The 19,072-nt window shown below is 39.1% G+C and overlaps 1 protein-coding gene across 12 annotated transcripts in view; it reads left to right on the forward strand.

Moving 5' to 3' along the window:
- The window catches only part of fam184ab (family with sequence similarity 184 member Ab), a 166,439-nt gene that overhangs the window by 54,130 nt on the left and 93,237 nt on the right, over positions 1-19,072 (forward strand). For all 12 annotated transcript variants that reach the window (XR_015753705.1, XR_015753703.1, XR_015753702.1 and 9 more), the window contains exons 4-6: positions 2,340-2,521; positions 8,571-8,768; positions 14,204-14,326. Coding sequence is in view for 5 of the 12 variants with exons in the window: in XM_087981028.1 (XP_087837154.1) it covers positions 2,340-2,521; positions 8,571-8,768; positions 14,204-14,326 (503 nt within the window). In the remaining 7 variants the exon portion in view is untranslated. The remainder of the gene's footprint in view (positions 1-2,339; positions 2,522-8,570; positions 8,769-14,203; positions 14,327-19,072) is intronic.

The raw sequence follows: 19,072 nt of genomic DNA on the forward strand, positions 1-19,072 counted from the left end.
GTCTGATCTGGATCGTAAATAAGGATTCCACCCAGTTGAGAAGATTTGGGCCAATATGTTCAAGTGGGTTTTTATGCATTTACCTTGTCCTCTAAGTTCTCATTTTGTAAGTTGTTACTTGCTTTTTTCTAAAAAAAACGCTCTTGGGACAATGATGCTTTTATTTTTAAAAAAGACTGCTTGTTGACCTAATGCCACACTTTATTTTACCCATGCTAGAATGTTTTAGACTGTGCAATCATCATCTTCCTGTGAAGAGGCGGTGTTTAGAACTCACAAATGCTATTGCATTAAGTTTAAAGCCATTTATTCAGTAACCCATGCATTTTCTTTTCCCCTCTCTTTGCCCAACTATTCCTGGTCCCAAGTCTTTTTTTGGTTTTTCTGTCTTGCCTGTCCCTCATTTTATCAGAAGTTGCACCTGTGCTTTCTTAGCCAATTCTATTACCAAACTTCAACTCAAACTTTTGCCCGAATCCTATCTTATTCTGCATAAATGTACCACCCTTGTGCTCACAGGCCTACATTGATTAGCCACTTTCCAGCCTTCCACTCCTGTCTATCTCTGCAACCACCAGCGACACAAACACCTAGAATGGTCCATGCTGCTAACTTTGATCTATAATGCGACAGCCTTTCTTTTGCCATATTATTGACAGTTATGCTTGAACTGTTTAGGTGTCATGCTCTGCAGCTCTCCTCTTCAACCCCTTTACATCTTCATCTATTTCCCTTCAATATAACTCTCAAAAAACGTTGAACATTTGTTCTGATAACTTTATTTGACTTGCCACGTATTTTTATTTAATCAATTTTTTCTAAAGCTTGCTAGAACATTTTTTGATATTGAAATTGCAAAATGAATATCCATTTTACTTATGGCAATTTAGTTCTTTGTTTTATGTTGTAGATTGTTTGTAGAGAATATGAAGACTTCTTTGAAAAGCCACAAGAGAAAACGCATTGGTATATTTTACTTTGTAGCATTGCAAACTGTGAATAGGATTGTGTAGAGCTTCAAAAGGACCTAGATAAGTTGATTGAGTATGTCAATAGTTGTCGGATAAAGGTCAATGCAGAGATTTGATGTGGTACCTTTTGGCATGACAACATTGTGAGACAATATAAAATAAAAGGTAAACTCTGAAAGGAATGCAGGGCCCAAAGGACCTGGGTATATTGTGCATAAGTCATTAAAGGTAGAGGACAGTTTGAAAAAGAAATTAGTAAAGCATATGCTGTTCAGTATGTTTGAATATGAGAAAAAGAAGGTTTTGTGGAACTTCAATGAGACTAGTTTGGGCTCAGTTGAAATGTTGCATTCAATTTTAGGTACCATACCTTAGGAAGAATGCAAAGCCCTTGAAGATGTGCAGTAAAGGTTTCTGAGAATGATTCTAGAGTGAGGGATTTCAGTTATGAAAAGATAGATTGAAACTGAGTTTGTTCTCCATGGAGATGAGAGGGCAGAGAGAAGGTCGGATTGAAATATTCAAAATCGCAACAAGTCTGGACAGACTATATTGTGAGAAAATGTTCTCATTCATGAAATGTTCACGAACAAAATGCCACAGATTTAAAATAATTAGTTTTTTTAAAAAGCTCAAGTTTTCGTGTCGTTATGGTCAGGAGTGCACTGTCTGAGTGTATGGTGAAGATGTGTTCAATTGGGGCGTTCTGAAGGGAATTGCATTATTATTTTATTGATTTTACAAGAGAATAGCATACAGGAGTAATCGGTTGAAGGCAGGCACTACATGAGGTGCACTTTGGAGAGCCATTGCATACGTTTGGACCAAATGGTCTCCTGTGGTGTAACAATTCTGTGATTCTATTTTATTTTATTATTATTAATTTGATAGAGGAAAGAACAGGTATGCTTTGCTTTTCACCACATCTTGATGCTTGAAATTACTTAATGGGTAATGAATAATTTTCAAAACATAATTATTGTTATAATGTAGGAAATGCAATAGCTAATTTGCAGACAATCCCAGAAATAACAATGTAATGATGAGCTAATAAATTGTTTTACTAAGAGCATTGAGTAGATCTTTTTGTGTTGTTATGCATTCATCAAAGTGGCCAGAAGTGGCCTTAGTTTAAAATCTTGTTTGAAAGATGTCTATTTGGCCATGCAGCACTCCCTCAAGACTGTACTGGAGTTCCAAGGTTGTGTGTTCAAGTCTCTGAAGTGTGACTTCAATTCACAACCTTCTAACATGGGTGAGAGTGCCACCATAGAGCTATGCATAGATGTCAGGAATATTTCAGTATTGAAACAGAGTGGGTTAAAGCTACTCAGCAACAAATATAAAACTGCGCCATACTGTGTTTAGGCGAGATTGGAACCCTTCAAGCTACTCAATTGACCCTTGAAGCTACAATCCGGGAACTGGAATCACAGCATTGCAAATTAAAGGAGATGTTATCTCATCTTGAAGAAGAAAAGAGCATCTTGCAAGACAACCACCAGACCTTGGATGAGCAACAGAGACAGCAACTACTGACTGTTGAGAAGGTTATGTTCATTTATTGTTTGGAATTTTTAATTTCTGTTAACAAATTTCTTGACTAAAAATGAGTGTAGGTCTTTGGAATCAATCACGTAAAGTTCAAATTAATGTTGCTACTTAATCCTATGAAGAACCAAGCATGCTCTCCTATGTATTTTAGTTTAGCAGTAAATTAGATACATTTCACTCTGTACCTTCCTCCAAAACATTAATATAAGATAAATATTTGAGGACCCAGGACTGATGCTTTTGGCACTCCACTTGTAAGGTCTTTCCTTCCTGAAAATGACCCATTAATCCTGACTCTCTGTCTTCTGTGTGTTGATCAATCCTCAATCCATGCTATTACCCTCCAGTACTGTTTCTTTTTATCTCGTGCAAAACCTTTCATGTGACAGCCTATCAAATGCCTTCTAGAAATCCAACTGCAAGTGCACTTACTGGCTTACCTTTTATTAACTTTGCTTGTTAAATCTTCAAAGAATTCTAACAAATTTATCAAACATGATTCCCTTTCATAAAACGCTCAATTGTGTGAAGCTTTCCTAAAGGTCCTGCTATTTTTTCCTTTATAATGGATTCTCAGATTTTCCCAGTGACAAATATTAGACTAACTGCCATATAGTTACTTGCTTTCTGTCTCCCTCCCTTCTTGAACAGAGTATCACTTTAGTTGTTGTACAGTTCATATGCAACCCCCCCCCCCCCACCCACAGATTTGAAAAAGTTCTGTTACATTTTTGACTAATTCCTCCAGTATCTCTGCAGGCACTTTCTTTAAAACCCTTGGATACACATATGAAGTCCAGCTGCCTTGTCTGACCTTAGTTTTTAACATGCTTATGCAACTATGTCCCTTGTGATAGAATTGTTATAAGATCTTTCCTCATTTTTTAGCACCTTGCCTAATTGAAATCTTTGGGATGCTTACAGTCTCTTCCATTGTGTAGGTGGGTGCAAAATATTGGTTAAAATTATCTGCCATTTCCTTGTTCCCAATTCTCTAGTTGCATTATCCAAGAGTCCCACTCTCCCTTTAGATTTTTTTTATATACCTGTAGAATCTCTTGCCTATTGTTTTATATTTCTTGGCAATTTACTTTCACCAATTTTCTGCCTTTTTTTTAGCATTTTAGTCATCTGCTACTGGTTCCTCAAAATGTAATTCCCAATCCTTTGGCCTACTGCTAGTTTGCCTTAGTTTTTGATTGGATGCTCTCCTTGGGCACCTTTGTTAACCGTCTTTCTGGCTCCCAGCAACATTGAAATGTCTTGTGCCTTAAGTAATATGCATCTACAGTTGCAAACTATCACACTATGCATTGATACAGAGAACGGACTTCATTGTACACTCTGTTATTCCAAACCCAAAACACAATGATTGGCTCTTTTTCACAGCTGTTACCCAAGTGACCATTCAATTGAATTCAAGGAGGTGGTTCATTTCCAATGAAAGAACTAGGAGTTGGCCATAAATCCTGACCATTCAAATTATACCCTCCACTCATGAATGAAATGTGTTTCTTTTTGTGTGGGAGAAAACCTTTATAGAATTAGAATCCCTACAGTGTGGAAGCAGGCCCTTCGGTCAAACAAGTCCACACTGACCCTCCAAAGAGTAACCCACCCAGACCCATTTCCCTACTCTATATTTACCCCTGACTAATAACCTACATTGTGGGCAATTTAGCATGGCCAATTCATCTAAACTGCATACCTTTGGATTGTGGGAGGAAACTGGAGCACCTGGAGGAAACCCACACAGACACTGAGAATGTGCAAACTCCACACAGGCAGTCACCCTAGACTGGAATCACACCCGGGTCCCTGGCGCTGTGAGGCAGTAGTGCTAAGCCTGAGCCCCCATGCTGCCGTATGACTGATACAGACAAAAGTGAATAAAAAGGAAAACATTTATTATGTTTAGCTGAACAAAAGAGGTCTTAGCACAAAAAAACCCTGATCAATAGAATTAATTATATTTTCATTGGATTTCATTTTTTTATTCATTTTTCTTATGGAAGGAGAAGTATAAAGAGATTATTTTAAGATTACTGGGCAAATGAAAACCATGTCCTAATTCCAAATCTTAAAATTTGATTTTCAGCACCACAGAGACCAATCATTGCAAGTCATCAATCAAAGGGTTCTTACAAATACAAAGGGTAACTAGGGAAAGAATAGGGCCCCTCAAAGATCAACAAGGTGGCCTTTGTGTGGAGCCGCAGGAAATGGGGAAGATACTAAATGAGTGTTTTGCATCAATATTTACTGTGGAAAAAGACATGGAAAATATAGAATGTAGGGAAATAGATGATGACATCTTGAAAAATGTCCATATTACAGAGGAGGACGTGCTGGCTGTCTTGAAACGCATAAAAGTGGATAAATCCCCAGGACCTGATCAGGTGTACCCTAGACGTCTGTGGGAAGCTAGGGAACTGATTGCTGGGCCTCTTGCTGAGATATTTGTATCATCGATAGTCACAAGTGAGGTGCCAGAAGACTCGAGGTTGGCTAACGTGGTGTTTAAGAAGGGTGGTAAGGACAAGCCAGGGAATTATAGACCAGTGAGCCTGATGTCGGAGGTGGGCAAGTTGTTAGAGGGAGTCCTGAGGAACAGGATGCACATGGTATTTGAAAAGGCAAGGACTGATTGGGGATAGTCAGCATGGCTTTGTACGTGGGAAATCATGTCTCACAAACTTGATTGAGTTTTTGAAGAAGTAATGAAGAGGATGAGGACAGAGCATTAGATGTGATCAAAATGGACTTTAGTAAGGTGTTCGACAAGTTTTTCCATCAGAGACTGGTTAGCAAGGTTAGATCTCGTGAAATTCAGGGAGAACTAGCCATTTGGATACAGAACTGGCTCTCAAAGTGAGAAGACAGAGGGAAGTAGTGGAGGGATGTTTTTCATACTGGAAGCCTGTGACTACTGGAGTGCCACAAGGATTGGTGCTGGGTCCTCAACTTTTTGTCATTTATATAAATGATGTGGATATGAACATAGGAGGTATAGTTAGTAAGTTTGCAGATGACACCAAATTTGGAGGTGTAGTGGACTGTGAAGAAGGTACCTAGGATTACAATGGGATCTTGATCAGATGGGCCAATGGGCTGAGAAGTGGCAGATGGAATTTAATTTAAATATACATGAGGTGCTGCATTTTGGAAAGGCAAATCTTAGCAGGACTTATACACTTAATGGTAAGTCCCTAGGGAGTGTTGCTGAACAAAGAGACCTTGGAGTGCAGGTTCATAGCTCCTTGAAAGTAGAGTCGCCGGTAGATAGGATAGTGAAGAAGGCATTTGGTATGCTTTCCTTTATTGGTCAGAGTATTGAGTACAGGAGGTGGGAGGTCATGTTGTGGTTGTACAGGACATTGGTTAGGCCACTGTTGGAATATTGCGTACAGTTCTAATCTCCTTCCGATCGGAAAGATGTTGTGAAACTTGGAAGGGTTCAGAAAAGATTTACAAGGATGTTGCCAGGGTTGGAGGATTTGAGCTATAGGGAGAGTTTGAATTGGCAGGGACTGTTTTCCCTGGAGCGTTGAAGGCTTAGCGATGACCTTATAGAGGTTTTTAAAATCATGAGGGGCATGGATAGGATAAATAAACAAACACTTTTCCCTGGGGTGCGGGAGTCCAGAACTAGAATGCATAGGTTTAGGGTGAGGGGAAAGATATAAAAGAGATTTAAGGGGTAACATTTTCACACACAGGGTGGTGCGTGTATGGAAAGGGCTGCCAGAGGGTGTGGTGGAGGCTGGTACGATTGCAACATTTAAAGGCATTTGGATGGGTATGTGAATAGGAAGGGTTTGGAGGGATATGGGCCGGGTGTTGGAGGTGGGACTAGATTGGATTAGGATATCAGGTCGGCATTGGACTGAATAGTCTGTTTCGGTGCTGTACATCTCTTTCATAACACCTGTTACGGATAGGTTTCATACAGTATCTTATTGCTCAACATCCAATTCAGGGGTCCCTGACAGGAATAATCAGCACTGTCACAAATGAACTTGGGTCGTTTCAGGGAGTACAGTATTTTACAATGAGCACACAATTTGCTTCTGACTAAAGGAGTGTATGGTGACTTAGTTCCAAATTACTGTCTATCTGTTAACTCTGCCTATATGATCTGATTTCTTAGAATTAAATTATTTTCCTTGGCTTCTACGTTAGTGATGTAGCCTTTCTAAAATATATTACTTAATTTCCCCTTGGGAAGTTCATCTGAAACACTGCAGTTTTCTTGTTTTGGTGATATACCTGTACATCACCACCACCCCTCTTGACTCCTCACCTCTTGCTTAATGAATCTAAAATCCGAGGTTGGATGAATAGAAATTTCTTCCAATTAAATATTTGGAAAAATGAAGCCATGGTTTTTGGACCCCCATTCCAATACCTTCCCCCAAGTACTGACTCCATTCCTGATCATGGTAATAGTTTGAGATGAAATCAGTCCATTTATCTATTCATTCATGGGATGTGGGTGCTGCTGGATTGGCCAGCATCTATTGCCCATTATTAATTGCCCTTAAGAAGGCAATGATGAGCTGGTTCATTGAACCACTGAAGTCTTTGGGTATAGGGACATCCACAGTGCTGTTATGGAAGGGAATTCTGGATTTCAACTGTGCGGCAGTCAAGGAGTGGCAAAGTAATTCCAAGCAAATCTGTGTATTTACGTGGTCAATGGGCTTGCAGGGGAATTTGCAGTTGATACTGTTCTCATTCATCTGTTACCCTTGTCCTTTATAAATGGTGGCAAGTTTGCAAGGTGGTGTTGGACGAGCCTGGTGAGTTGCTGTAGTGTGTCTTGTAGGTGTTATGCCCTGCTGCCACTATGATGACCCACAGGTTTGCAATCTTGGTATATTATTTGACCCCACAATGAGCTTCCAATCGCATATCCACACTAGCCTATTACTAAAGCCATTAGAGTATCTGATTTTGCCCATATCTCAGGGCTGCTGATACTTCCTTTCTTGTCAGTCTAGTCTAGGAGTTCTAATGTATGTCCGGCTAGTCTCCCACATTCTGCATCCTTTAAGTTTGAGGTTGTCCAAAACTGTCTTAACTCACATCAAGGAGAAAGTGAGGACTGCAGATGCTGGAGATCAGAGCTGAAAATGTGTTGCTGGAAAAGCGCAGCAGGTCAGGCAGCATCCAAGGAACAGGAGAATGGACATTTCGGGCATGAAGAAGGGCTTATGCCCGAAACGTCGATTCTCCTGTTCCTTGGATGCTGCCTGACCTGCGCTTTTCCAGCAACACATTTTCAGCTAACTCACATCAATACCATTTACTTGTAATTCCTGCGCTTGCTAACCTTCATTAGCTTTCAATTGAGTGACAACTTGGGATCAAAGTATTTATTTTGTTTCCATCCAAGGTCCATCCCCCCCATATTTCTGTATCATTCTTCAACTCCAAAATTGAGTGAGCTCCATTTGTTTCTGTCACGTCTTTTGTATCTGGCTGACCAGGGGTAACCCTGCCTATGACTGGCTAGGCCATTTGCTCCAAACTTCCCTACCTATATCTAGCTACTTTTCCAATCTCTTTACTTCTTTAAGGCACTTCTTAAAACCTATGCTCTGTACAAACATTTGGTCATCTGGCCCAGTTGATGTCTTAATTTATAATGCGGTGACATGCCCAGGGATATTTTTGTTGAAGGCCTTGTAAAATACTGATTGTTGAAATAATTCTCATTTTGATGAATACTGCAACTTTATTCTGGTCTAATCTAGGCTGGCCTAAACGTATAAAGTTTTGCAGTACTGTTTTTAAATAGTTATTTGTGATGTTTCCAGATCTTTACCTTTAATTCTTTTTTGCCTGTACATCGCACCTTGAATTCTACAGTTATCTTTCCTATTTCTTAATTGTAGCTAAATATAATACATTATAATGCTGCCGATGATTGATACTCAAAACTAATGTCCTTTAAGCTAGCCTAACTCTTTTAAATTCCTGCTAGGTCTGAAATATATGACCAACTTTGTAAGGTAATAATGTATTTTTTTGTAATGGCAGTCCTTAAATGAAGAGAAAGAATCACAGAGGCGATATTATGAAGAGGAGATAGCAAAGCTGCAGCATAAACTTGAAGAGGAAACTAGATATCTAAGAGAGACTTTCAGATCCAGCATGGAAGAATTATCTCAACTACATCAATCGACATTAGAATCTGCTCAAGACACACATGAAAGAGAAAAGAAAAAGTTGTGCTTGGTTAGTGGAAATTATTTTAATCTACAAATACCTTTTGTGTCTTAATATTTTTCGATTTGGAAATGAGTGATGAGACAGAATTAACAAATGATCTCATAGTAGACATCCTTCAGGCAAAAATGATTGCAGTAAGGTAAAATCCTTGCATTCATTTCAAGGGTGGGAAGGAAATTACAAAGGGGTGAAAACAGAGTTGATCACAATGGGCTGGGAAAAGGTTAAAAGATAAGGTGGCAGTTTAACAGTGGCATACATTTAACGTTTTAATTGATTATTCTCAACAAAGAGACATTCCATTGAGAGAGAAAGACTCTGAGGTTAATGCAAAATCTGGTAAGGCAATTATGGATGCTGTAAACTTAATAGAAGAGGTGGTTAATGGTAAGCCAGAAGATTGTAAAAATTTTACAACCAGTCAAGCATGACCTTAACAAAAAGAGAGAGAAATTAGAATGTCTAAGCACCCTAGGTGGAAGAATAAAAACAGCCAGTGAGAGTTATGTGAAATGATATAAAAAGGAGAACTGTTGAATTAAATATAAGAGGATGAAACTGCGGAGTCAATGAGAAAGACGCAAATGGCAGAGATTTTGAACAATTATTTTCTATCTGTTTTCACATCAAAAAGCGTCTTTGAATAATAGAAAATCCAGAGGAAAGAGTGAAGGATGAAGTTAAAGCAATTGTAAAAACTTATGAAAGAGGAGCTGGAGTACATCATTGATGAATCTGCCCCATCCTCTTTTGGAAAATCTGTTTGTCTCCCCTCTAAATTATTTCAGTGATCTTGCCTTCATGATTATCTGACATTGGGAATCCCAGACATTCACTTCCTTCTGGAAAATAAATTCTTTCATATTTCAGCTTTAAGTCGGTATCTCCTTATTCTATAACAGTGTTCTCTAGGTTGAGATTTCCCCACTAATATCTGTCTTGTCCGAACCCTTCAGAATTTTGTATGTATCAATAAGATCATCTCCTTCTAAATTCTCATAGTAAAAGGTCTGAGTTGTTTAACCATTTTTAATAAGTCAACCTGTTCATTCCAGCAATCAGCCTAATGAATCACTTTTGAACTGTCTCCAGTGCAAGTACATTCTTTCAAATACAGGGATCAAAATGTTGTATTTCTGGTATGGCCTCATCAACATCCTGTATTGTTGTAAAAAGACTCCTCTATTTTAAATTCCAATCCACTATCAATAAAGGCCAAACAGTACAAGTACCTGGCCAAGTGGTACGATCATTGAGCTCGTAATCCAGAGATCCAGGCACTGTTCTAGGGGTTTGAATCTCAACCACAAGAGGTGGTGGAATTTGAATTCAATGAAAATCATAACAAAACCATACTCATTCAATCATGCCTTTCTGATAATGTCAAAATGAAACCACCACTATCTCTGGATGTGTCCTGTGCCATTGTCAAGATAAATGCAGAGAAGATGGTAGCACAACTGTATACTGTTAGGAGATAGTTGCCTTAGATGCTTTCCATCTGAAGTCTCATCAGATCAAACATAACAAGGAAGCTTTGTTGATTACTATAACTTGAATCAATACTCCTCCATGTTGAACAACAATTGTAGGATGGACTGAAGATGACAAGGGCACGGAAAGTAATGTTTTGCTCGTACCGTTGCTGACTACACCGGTTGAGCACTAAAGAACATTGCTAATAGACTGGGCCTGTGTCAAGTGGTGAGGGAACCAATCAGAAGGAAAAGCATATTTAACCTTCTCTTCACCAATCTGCCTGCCACAGATGCATCTGCCCATGACAGTATTGGTAAGAGTGACCACCCAAATTTCTCGTGGAGACAAAATCCTATCTTCACATTGAGAATACTCTCCATTGTGTCGTGTAGCACTGTGAAATAGGATAGACTTGGAGCAGACCTTGCCAGTCAAGACTAGACATTCAAGATCAATGTTCTTTCTAAGATGCATGGCCACATTAACATATTACTCCCAACACTGTGAACTCCTATCTTGCGTAATAACTTTTTATGTGGTACTTTATCAAATATTTCTGGAAATACAAATACAATATATCCACTAGATTCATTTTCCTTGTATCCTCAAAGAACTCTAGCAAATTCGTCAAAAATTCGTCAAACCCTTTTACAAAACCATGGTTGACTCTTTTGATTGTGTTAAGCTTTTCTCAATGTGCTGCCATTTCTTCTTCAGTAACGGATTCTAGCATTTCCTATTTTCCATCACTATCACAAGAGAAAATACTCTAGTAATCTAATGAGATAAAGGCTACCATTTCTCTACAAATGATAGGTTCCGTTCTAGGGTCTTAAAATAAGAGGCTACAGAAATAGAGGATACATTGGTGTAATCTTCCAAAGTTCCTTCGATACTGTCCAAATCCCAATAGATTGGATAATCTCTATTCAGTTAAGGCAGGAGACAAAAAAAATAAGGAAATTATCGACCAGTTAGCTGAATGTCTGTCATTGGGAAATTGCTGGAATCATTATTAATGAAGTAGTTAATGGAGTTTTAAAAAAAAACCGTCAGGCAGAACAAACATGGTATTATGAAAGGGCTATCACAGATTTTCAGAATTGTTACAATACAGAAGGAGGCCATTTTGGCCATCGTGCCTGCAATGATTCTATTACCTAGTGCCAATCTCCTGCCTTTTACCCACATCCCTGAACACTTGAACCTGCCTTCTCCACATTTCCAGGCAGTGTATTCCATCCTCGGATGCTGCCTGAACTGCTGTGCTCTTCCAGCACCACTAATCCAGAATCTGGTTTCCAGCATCTGCAGTCATTGTTTTTACCTAGTGTATTTCATACCCTAACTATGTTCATTTTCCTTTCATGAGTAGGGGCCTCTTCATATCTACAATATCCAGCCGATCATGATTTTGAAAACCTCTAACAATCTTTTCTCAGCCTTCTTCTCTCCAACAAAAATAGTCCCAAATTCTTAAATCTATCCTCAACAAAGGTTTCTTATTCCTGCAACCATTGGCCCTAATAATGAGAGGATTTGAGTGTAGGAGCAGGGATGTCTTGCTGTAGTTGCATAGCACCTTGGTGAGACTGCATCTAGAATATTGTGTGTAGTTTTGGGTCTCTTTATCTGAGGATTATCTCCCTATTTTATTCTGACTATGGAGGGAATGCAACAAAGGTTTACCAGACTGATTCCTGGGATAGCAGGATGGTGTGTTAAAAGTTACTGGATCAGTTAGGACTATCGTTGACACCATCATTACTTGACTTTTATTTTTCTAATTTTTGATTTGGAACTGAATTCCAGTTGAGAATTGAATATTGAACAGCACCTTATTTTAATGAAAAGAGGAGAGAGCAAAAGGTTGATGTTTGTTATTTACTGCTCTAAGAACACCGTTGATGAATTGACACTAAGATAGTGTTGTACTCTGGGACTGGTAACTAGTTGTATGGAGAATGGTTCAGTCACGATCTAACCAACTGATCTTTTAATATGTTTTTCTTATATTTATCTCAATTGGCTCACCCAGCAAATTTAAGATTACTGCCTACACTGACAACAGCAGAGATTATTGTTTGTATTTTTAAGTGCTAATAATGAATTTTTCCATTAATCACCCTATTTGGGCGACATTAAAACTTGGTGACTGTCAAATCCAGTGTACGTTCTGAACTCCACTTGACTATGGTAGCAGGGTCTCAAAGCCTGCAGGGAAGGTGCTCACTTTTGTCCTGAATTTTGTAACTGGCATTGCATCCCATTTGGAATTCTGCAGAGATATTGGAGCAGGGGTTGTATCACTGGGCAAGTAATCCAGAGACCTAGGCTAATGCTTTGGGGACCTGGGTTCAAATGCCACCGTGACAGCAGGTGGAATTTAAATTCAATTAATGAACTCATAGCATATATATAAAGTTTGATGAAGAATCATCTAGACTCGATTCGTTAGTATGCCCTCCCTCCATGTATGTCTCCAGTTGTTGTTTTCAACTCATGACATAAACCTAGTTTCTATAATAGTGATTGTGAAAGTATCAAATATTGTTGTAAATATGTATCTTGTTAATTTGTCCTTTTGGAAATGAAACACATTTTGTTTTCTGGTCTGGCCATGTGACATAGACCCACAGAAATGTGATTGCCACCATCCACATAAGTGACTGAGCAAACCATTCATTCAAAGCCAATTAGGGATGGGTAACAAATATTGGTCTTGCCAGTGATACCATATCCCTTGTAAGAGTAAAGACAAAAAAGATTTTATGGTAGAGGGATACTGGAAGGGCAGATGATATTTGTTCCTGTGTAGAATGAAGGTTCATGAGATTCAGAAAATAGATAAATACATTGCATAAAGGTTAGTTTCTTATTGTTTAAAATAATAGAAACATAGTTGAAAGTTAAATATTATAATCAGGTTATTAAAATTACTTCCCCAATTCTCTTCCTTTTAATATACCAAACTTCCTTTTATTTTGTCTCCTAATCTATACCTTATTACCCAGGAAGTTACTTGGGCATTGCAGGCTGTGACATTAGAAACGATGTGACTACATATGCAGTGAGTGCATTCTCTGCAGTTAAGGTGGCAGCAAACCAACCCTTAAAATAAGCTGCATGACACGGAATAAATTTAGAATAGAAAAGAATGAAGGCTGCTTTTTTTTTTTAAATAATGAAGAATTTTGGAAGTGATGATGATAGCAGATTAAAATTTTGAACAATCAACTATCTTTTTTCTGTTTGTATTTCAATTCTGTGCTGTAAGGGTGTTTTCCTGGCTTTTGAACAGTTTTGTAATGTGTGTAGCTGAAAATGTTTAATTTTGTTTCAAAACGGAGGCAAGTGTTTCCACCACTGTGCAACCATTGTGATCCCATTTGATGCTTGAAATGTGTCGAGGATAGATATCACCGTGTGAATGGGGCGGGGGAGGCATGAGAGATAAGTAGATATGTGATGAGCATGAGGTAATGGGAGGGGACAGTGGACTTTGAATTGGAGGGAGTCGGCGAATTGATGAGAGCTCTGAGATAGCAGGGGATGGGAGAGATGTATAAATTGAAGTAAAAGGCATTATTTTGCCAATGTATTTTGCAAGACAACAGTGGGCTTCAAGGATTAAGCAGTTATGCCATGCCTAATATTCAAAAAGCTGTGATAATTTAAAGGATCCACATTGCTGTTAGCACTTATTTTGGAGCTCCCCAACTGCCATTGCTACCTCAGAACTTGTGACCTGAAAGCTTTTCATCTTGACCCCAATAGATGCCATAACTCAGTTTTGAAGCCTTTCCGTAGGCAAAATAAAAGTTTGGTACTTCATCACAGTTCACTAAAGTCTACCCTGAAAATAACTGTTCGGAAATCCTGCAGGAGAAATATGTGTGCATAAAATCATATATTTACATTTATTTATTTAAAAACCTAATTCAAAATTCTTCCCCCTTTAGGAAATGGACCAATATATTGAGAAGGAACGATTACGAATGGAAGATGAGAAAAATCAGTTAAAACAGCAGATGGAAAACCTGCGGGAAGAGTTGACTGCCAAGTTAAATACAGCCAGTCAAGAGGCAAGAATCAGATTGGTTACGTTGCTGAGCTTAGTTATGATTATGCAAATAGGGAAAGTTATTATTTCAGACCAACAAACTTTTCTGAAAAATTGTCCTATCTAGTATCATACTGTTCATTAAATACAGTCGAGTAAATATAATTTTGGGAAAGAAATGAAATCTGGTTGTCTGTGACAAATGGAAAATTGCCAACTTGGTTAGATGTGGAAATTCTGTGCAGTATAAACTTAGTAGCTTTTGATATTGAGATCAACATCTTGTTGTTTGATAAGGATACTTGAAATGTTGTAACATAATATACAAGACGGTGAGCCAAGTGCTGGAAAGTAGGATTAGTGTAGGTTTACAATAGATTTGTTGGTGCAGACTTGTTGGGTTTAAGGGTCATCTCTACTGTATGATTCTTCGGAGCAATCACAGGTAAACTGAGCTGCAGTATAAATAGCCATTACATAATCGAATGGTGAAGGCTCTTCCCTACAGCGAGGAAGCAGGCCATTCGACCCATCAAGTCCACACCGAGCATCCCATCCAGATTCACACCCCCAACCTACCCTTGTAACCCTGCATTTCCCATTGCTAATCCACCTAACCTGCACGTTTTAGGACTGTGGGAGGAAACCGGAGCGCCCAGCAGCAACCCATGCAGACATGGGGAAAGCATGAAACTTTACGCACACACTTGCCCGAGAGTGGAATTGAACCTAGGGTCCCTGGCCCTGTGAGGCAGCTGTGCTAACCAATGATCCATCATGCCATGTTGTGGTAGTGTCTCTATCTTTGAAGTCTTACCTACTTGTCATAAAATGTCTGAACAGGTTTGTTAAAATGACTATAATTACATGAGCGACCGGGCTTGAAGAACCAGGATTGAGGTTCACAAGAAGAAGGTGTAAGGATAGATGAGTCCCCTGGGCAGGATGGGATTTATTCTAGGATTTTCTGGGAAGCCAAGGAGGAGATTGCTGAGCCTTTGGCTTTGATCTTTTTTGTCATTGTCTACGGGAATAGTGCCAGAAGACTGGAGGATAGCAAATGTTGTCACCTTGTACAAGAAATGGAGTAGAGGCAACCCTGGTAATAATAGACCAGTGAACCGTACTTCGGTTGTGGGTAAATTGTTGGAAAGGGTTATAAGAAGTAGGGTTTGTAATCATTTAGAAAGGAACAAGTTGATTCGGGATAGTCAACACAGTCTTGTGAAGGGTAGGTCGTGTCTCACCAACCTTATTGAGTTCTTTGAGAAGGTGACTAAATAAGTGGATGAGGATAAAGTGGGTGATGTGCTGTATATGGATTTCAGTAAGGTGTTTGATAAGTTTCCCCACAGTAAGCTATTGCAGATAACATGGAGGCATGGGGTTGAGGGTGATTTAATGATTTGGATCAGAAATTGGCTAGCTGAAAGAAGACAGAGGGTGGTGGTTGATGGGAAGTATTTATCCTGAAGTTCACTTGGCTCAGTGGTTAGCACTGTTGCCTCACAGCATCAGGGTTCCAGGTTCGATTCCAGCCTCTGGCGACTGTCTGTGTGGAGTTTGCACATTCTCTCTGTGTCTGCATGGGTTTCCTCCGGGTGCTCCGGTTTCCTCCAAGAGTCCAAAGATGTGCAGGTCAGGTGAATTGTCCATGCTAAATTGCCCATAGTGTTAGGTGCATTAGTCAAGGGGAAAATGGGTCTGGGTGGGTTACTCTTCGGAGGGTCTGTGTGGACTGGTTGGGCTGAAGGGCCTGTTTCCACACTGTAGGAAATCTAATCTAGTGGTGTATCGCTAGGATCTGTTTTGGGTCCACAGTTGTTTGTTATCTTTATAAATGACCTAGATGAGGTCTTAGAAGGATTCGTTAGTAAATTTGTGGATGGCTCTAAGGTTGGTAGAACTGTGGATAGTGCCGAAGGATGTTACAGGTGACAGAGGAACATAGATAAGCTACACAGCTGGGCTGAGAGGTGGCAAATGCAGAAAAGTGTGAGGTGATTACACTTCATTTGAGAAGGAGTAATGAGAATGCAGAGTCCTGGGCTAATGGTAAGATTCTTGGGTAGTGTAGATAAACAAAGAGATCTCTGTGTCCATGTACGTAGATCCTTGAAAGTTACGACCTGGTCGATAGGTTTGTTAAGAAGGCATATGGTATGTTAGCTTTTATTGGTAGAGGGATTGAGTTTCAGAACCAATTGTCATGTTGCAACTGTACAAAACTCTGGTGCAGCTGCACTTGGAGTTTTGTGTACAGTTCTAGTCACCGCATTTTAGGAAGGATGTGGAAGCTTTGGAAAGGGTTCAGAGGAGATTTACCAGGATGTTGCCTGGTATGGAGGGAGGGTCTTATAAAGAAAGACTGAGGGAATTGAGACTGTTTTCGTTAGAGAGAAGGAGGTTGAGAGGTGACTTAGTTGAGACATAGAAGATAATTGGAGGGTTAGTTAGGGTGGACAGTGAGAGTCTTTTTCCTCAGATGGTGATGGCTAGCATGAGGGGCATAGCTTTAAGTTGAGCGGTGTTAGATACAGGACAGATGTCAGAGATACTTTCTTTACTCGGAGAGTGGAAGGGGTGTGGAACGCACTGTGCAACTGCAGTAGACTCACCAACTTTAAGGGCATTTAAATGATCATTGGATCGACATATGGACGAGAATGGAATAGTGTAGGTTAAAATGACTTCAGATTGGTTTCACAGGTCAGTGCAACATCGAGGGCCAAAGGGCCTGTACTGCACTGTAGTGTTCTGTTGTTCTAACTGAAAGCCTTACTCCTGTGCCCATTTGCTCAAGAGTTTGAGAAAGATGAGGAATCTTAATGTGAATTATTATTTTGAACTTTGCCCTGAGCAACTCTTTAGACTTGCACTTGCCTAGACACTTTCGATGGATATTTGAATGGCAACTTGATGCCAATCAACAATCCATAAACGGAACCTCCTCCGCTTCTGTCTGAGTAGAAGCAGCAACTCCATTTTCTTAATTGGATTGAAGAATTGTTAATGAGCTGCACATAGAACATGTCAGCCAGAATACTGAATTCAATGTTAATCAGCTACAAAAAGTGAAATAGAAGCAAAGAAATGTTGCATTAGCAGAGAGATGAAAGACATGATAAAGTGAAATAAGATGTGTATAATTTTTAAAAATCCACCAATAATGAAAAGCTAAGGGAATAAGAATTCATCTGTGTAAAAGTTCATTTCAGCACTGGAGAGATTGTTTCACCAGCAATTAAAGCAGACTACACTGTTTAATAATAAAATACTGGATTGGATAAGTTCTTTATTTTGATGCATTTAATGCATATTAATTGGAAGTGTCAAGCTTTATCATTCAGCATAATGAATAGTAGGTCAGATGATGATGACATGTATCTCAGTACAGATCTTGGAGGAACAGGACAGGAAATTTCCTGATTTCTATGTTTAACTGTGCTTGTGCAGTTGCCAGAAGTTGCTTCCTGATTTTGCACAAGTGACATTATATCTGCATTTTATTAATAGTTGCATAGCACGTGAAAGCAAGGAAATTGTAAATCATTGAAAACAACTTGTTCGGAAATGTCATGACACACCTTTGGAGCAGTTGGAACTTGAACCTGGACCTTCTGGCTCAAAGCTAGGGATACTACCACTGAGCCATGAGCCCTTTTTTTTGAAACACGTTCGTTACTGGGAAAATTAATTTGGATATTCAAACTATAGCTTTCAGAAATAATTTGACCATTCCTTATTTTGTCATATGTGAAGCTCCATCTGCTTTTGCTAATTTTTTTGTTATTAAATTTGACATTTGTCTTTGACTCCCTACAAAGAAATTGTTAGAATTATGTTTATTTGTTACTTTTGTTGTAAAGATTTTCAATTCTTTTAGACAATTTCCGCATTTGTAGAAAAGAAGTTGTGCAATAAAATTGCTTGTTCACCAAGAGTTTAAATGTCATTTTCACTGATGTATTCCTGAGCTGATGTCTACTGCTGTGGAACTGATTCGAGTCTATTTCCACCTCAATTATTTTGGGTTCTGAGCAAACTAAGCTGTCTTTAAGAAGAGTCTGGAGTTTGATTCAATCATTTTTCTCCTTTTCGAGGCAGGTACTCTATTTCTTCCCCCTCCCCATGTTGGGAGAATTAGTAACCATCTTGAGAATGCCTTAACTGTCTTTAATGAAGTCTAAGACTGATTTGTTTCTGAGTTTCAACTGTATTAGAAAATGCTGTACAGGTATTTTGTTTGTCAACTTGTGCACCTTCAGTAGAAGGGAATTGATCTTATTGCAAATGTACATGTGACATAAACCTTTATGCATATAAGTAACTAAGCTGTAACATTGCAGAAAATTTACTCGGTTGAATTTTCACCACCGAAGCAGGAAACAAAAACAGGGATTGTTTTCAAGTCATGGACCCACCTCTGGTGTCAAATGAATTCAAGTCCAGATTTTTACATGAGACAGTTTTTAATTGTTTTTGAGATCAGTTTACTATCTGCCTATAGCCAGAAGGATGGTCAATGAAGGTGGGTCATATGAAGTCTGCAACTCATTTAGCCAGCACTGAGGCAGCTGGTTCTTCTAAGGGAGAGTTTTAAGATTTCGTCCCTTTGTCTTGCATAGCACCAGAGGGGAATATGATACCGCAGAGTGGCAGAGGTCAGTACAGCTCCCTTCGGAATATCTCCAGTCACTGACTTCCAGCCTGAAAATCATGTTTCCACTACTATGCTCAATATTCTATGGGCAAGCCAATTCTGAAT

This window comes from Chiloscyllium plagiosum, unplaced genomic scaffold (assembly GCF_037043375.1).
Source record: "Chiloscyllium plagiosum isolate Xiang-an unplaced genomic scaffold, Cpla_swu_hap1 HiC_scaffold_3, whole genome shotgun sequence".
NCBI classification, from domain to species: Eukaryota; Metazoa; Chordata; class Chondrichthyes; order Orectolobiformes; family Hemiscylliidae; genus Chiloscyllium; species Chiloscyllium plagiosum.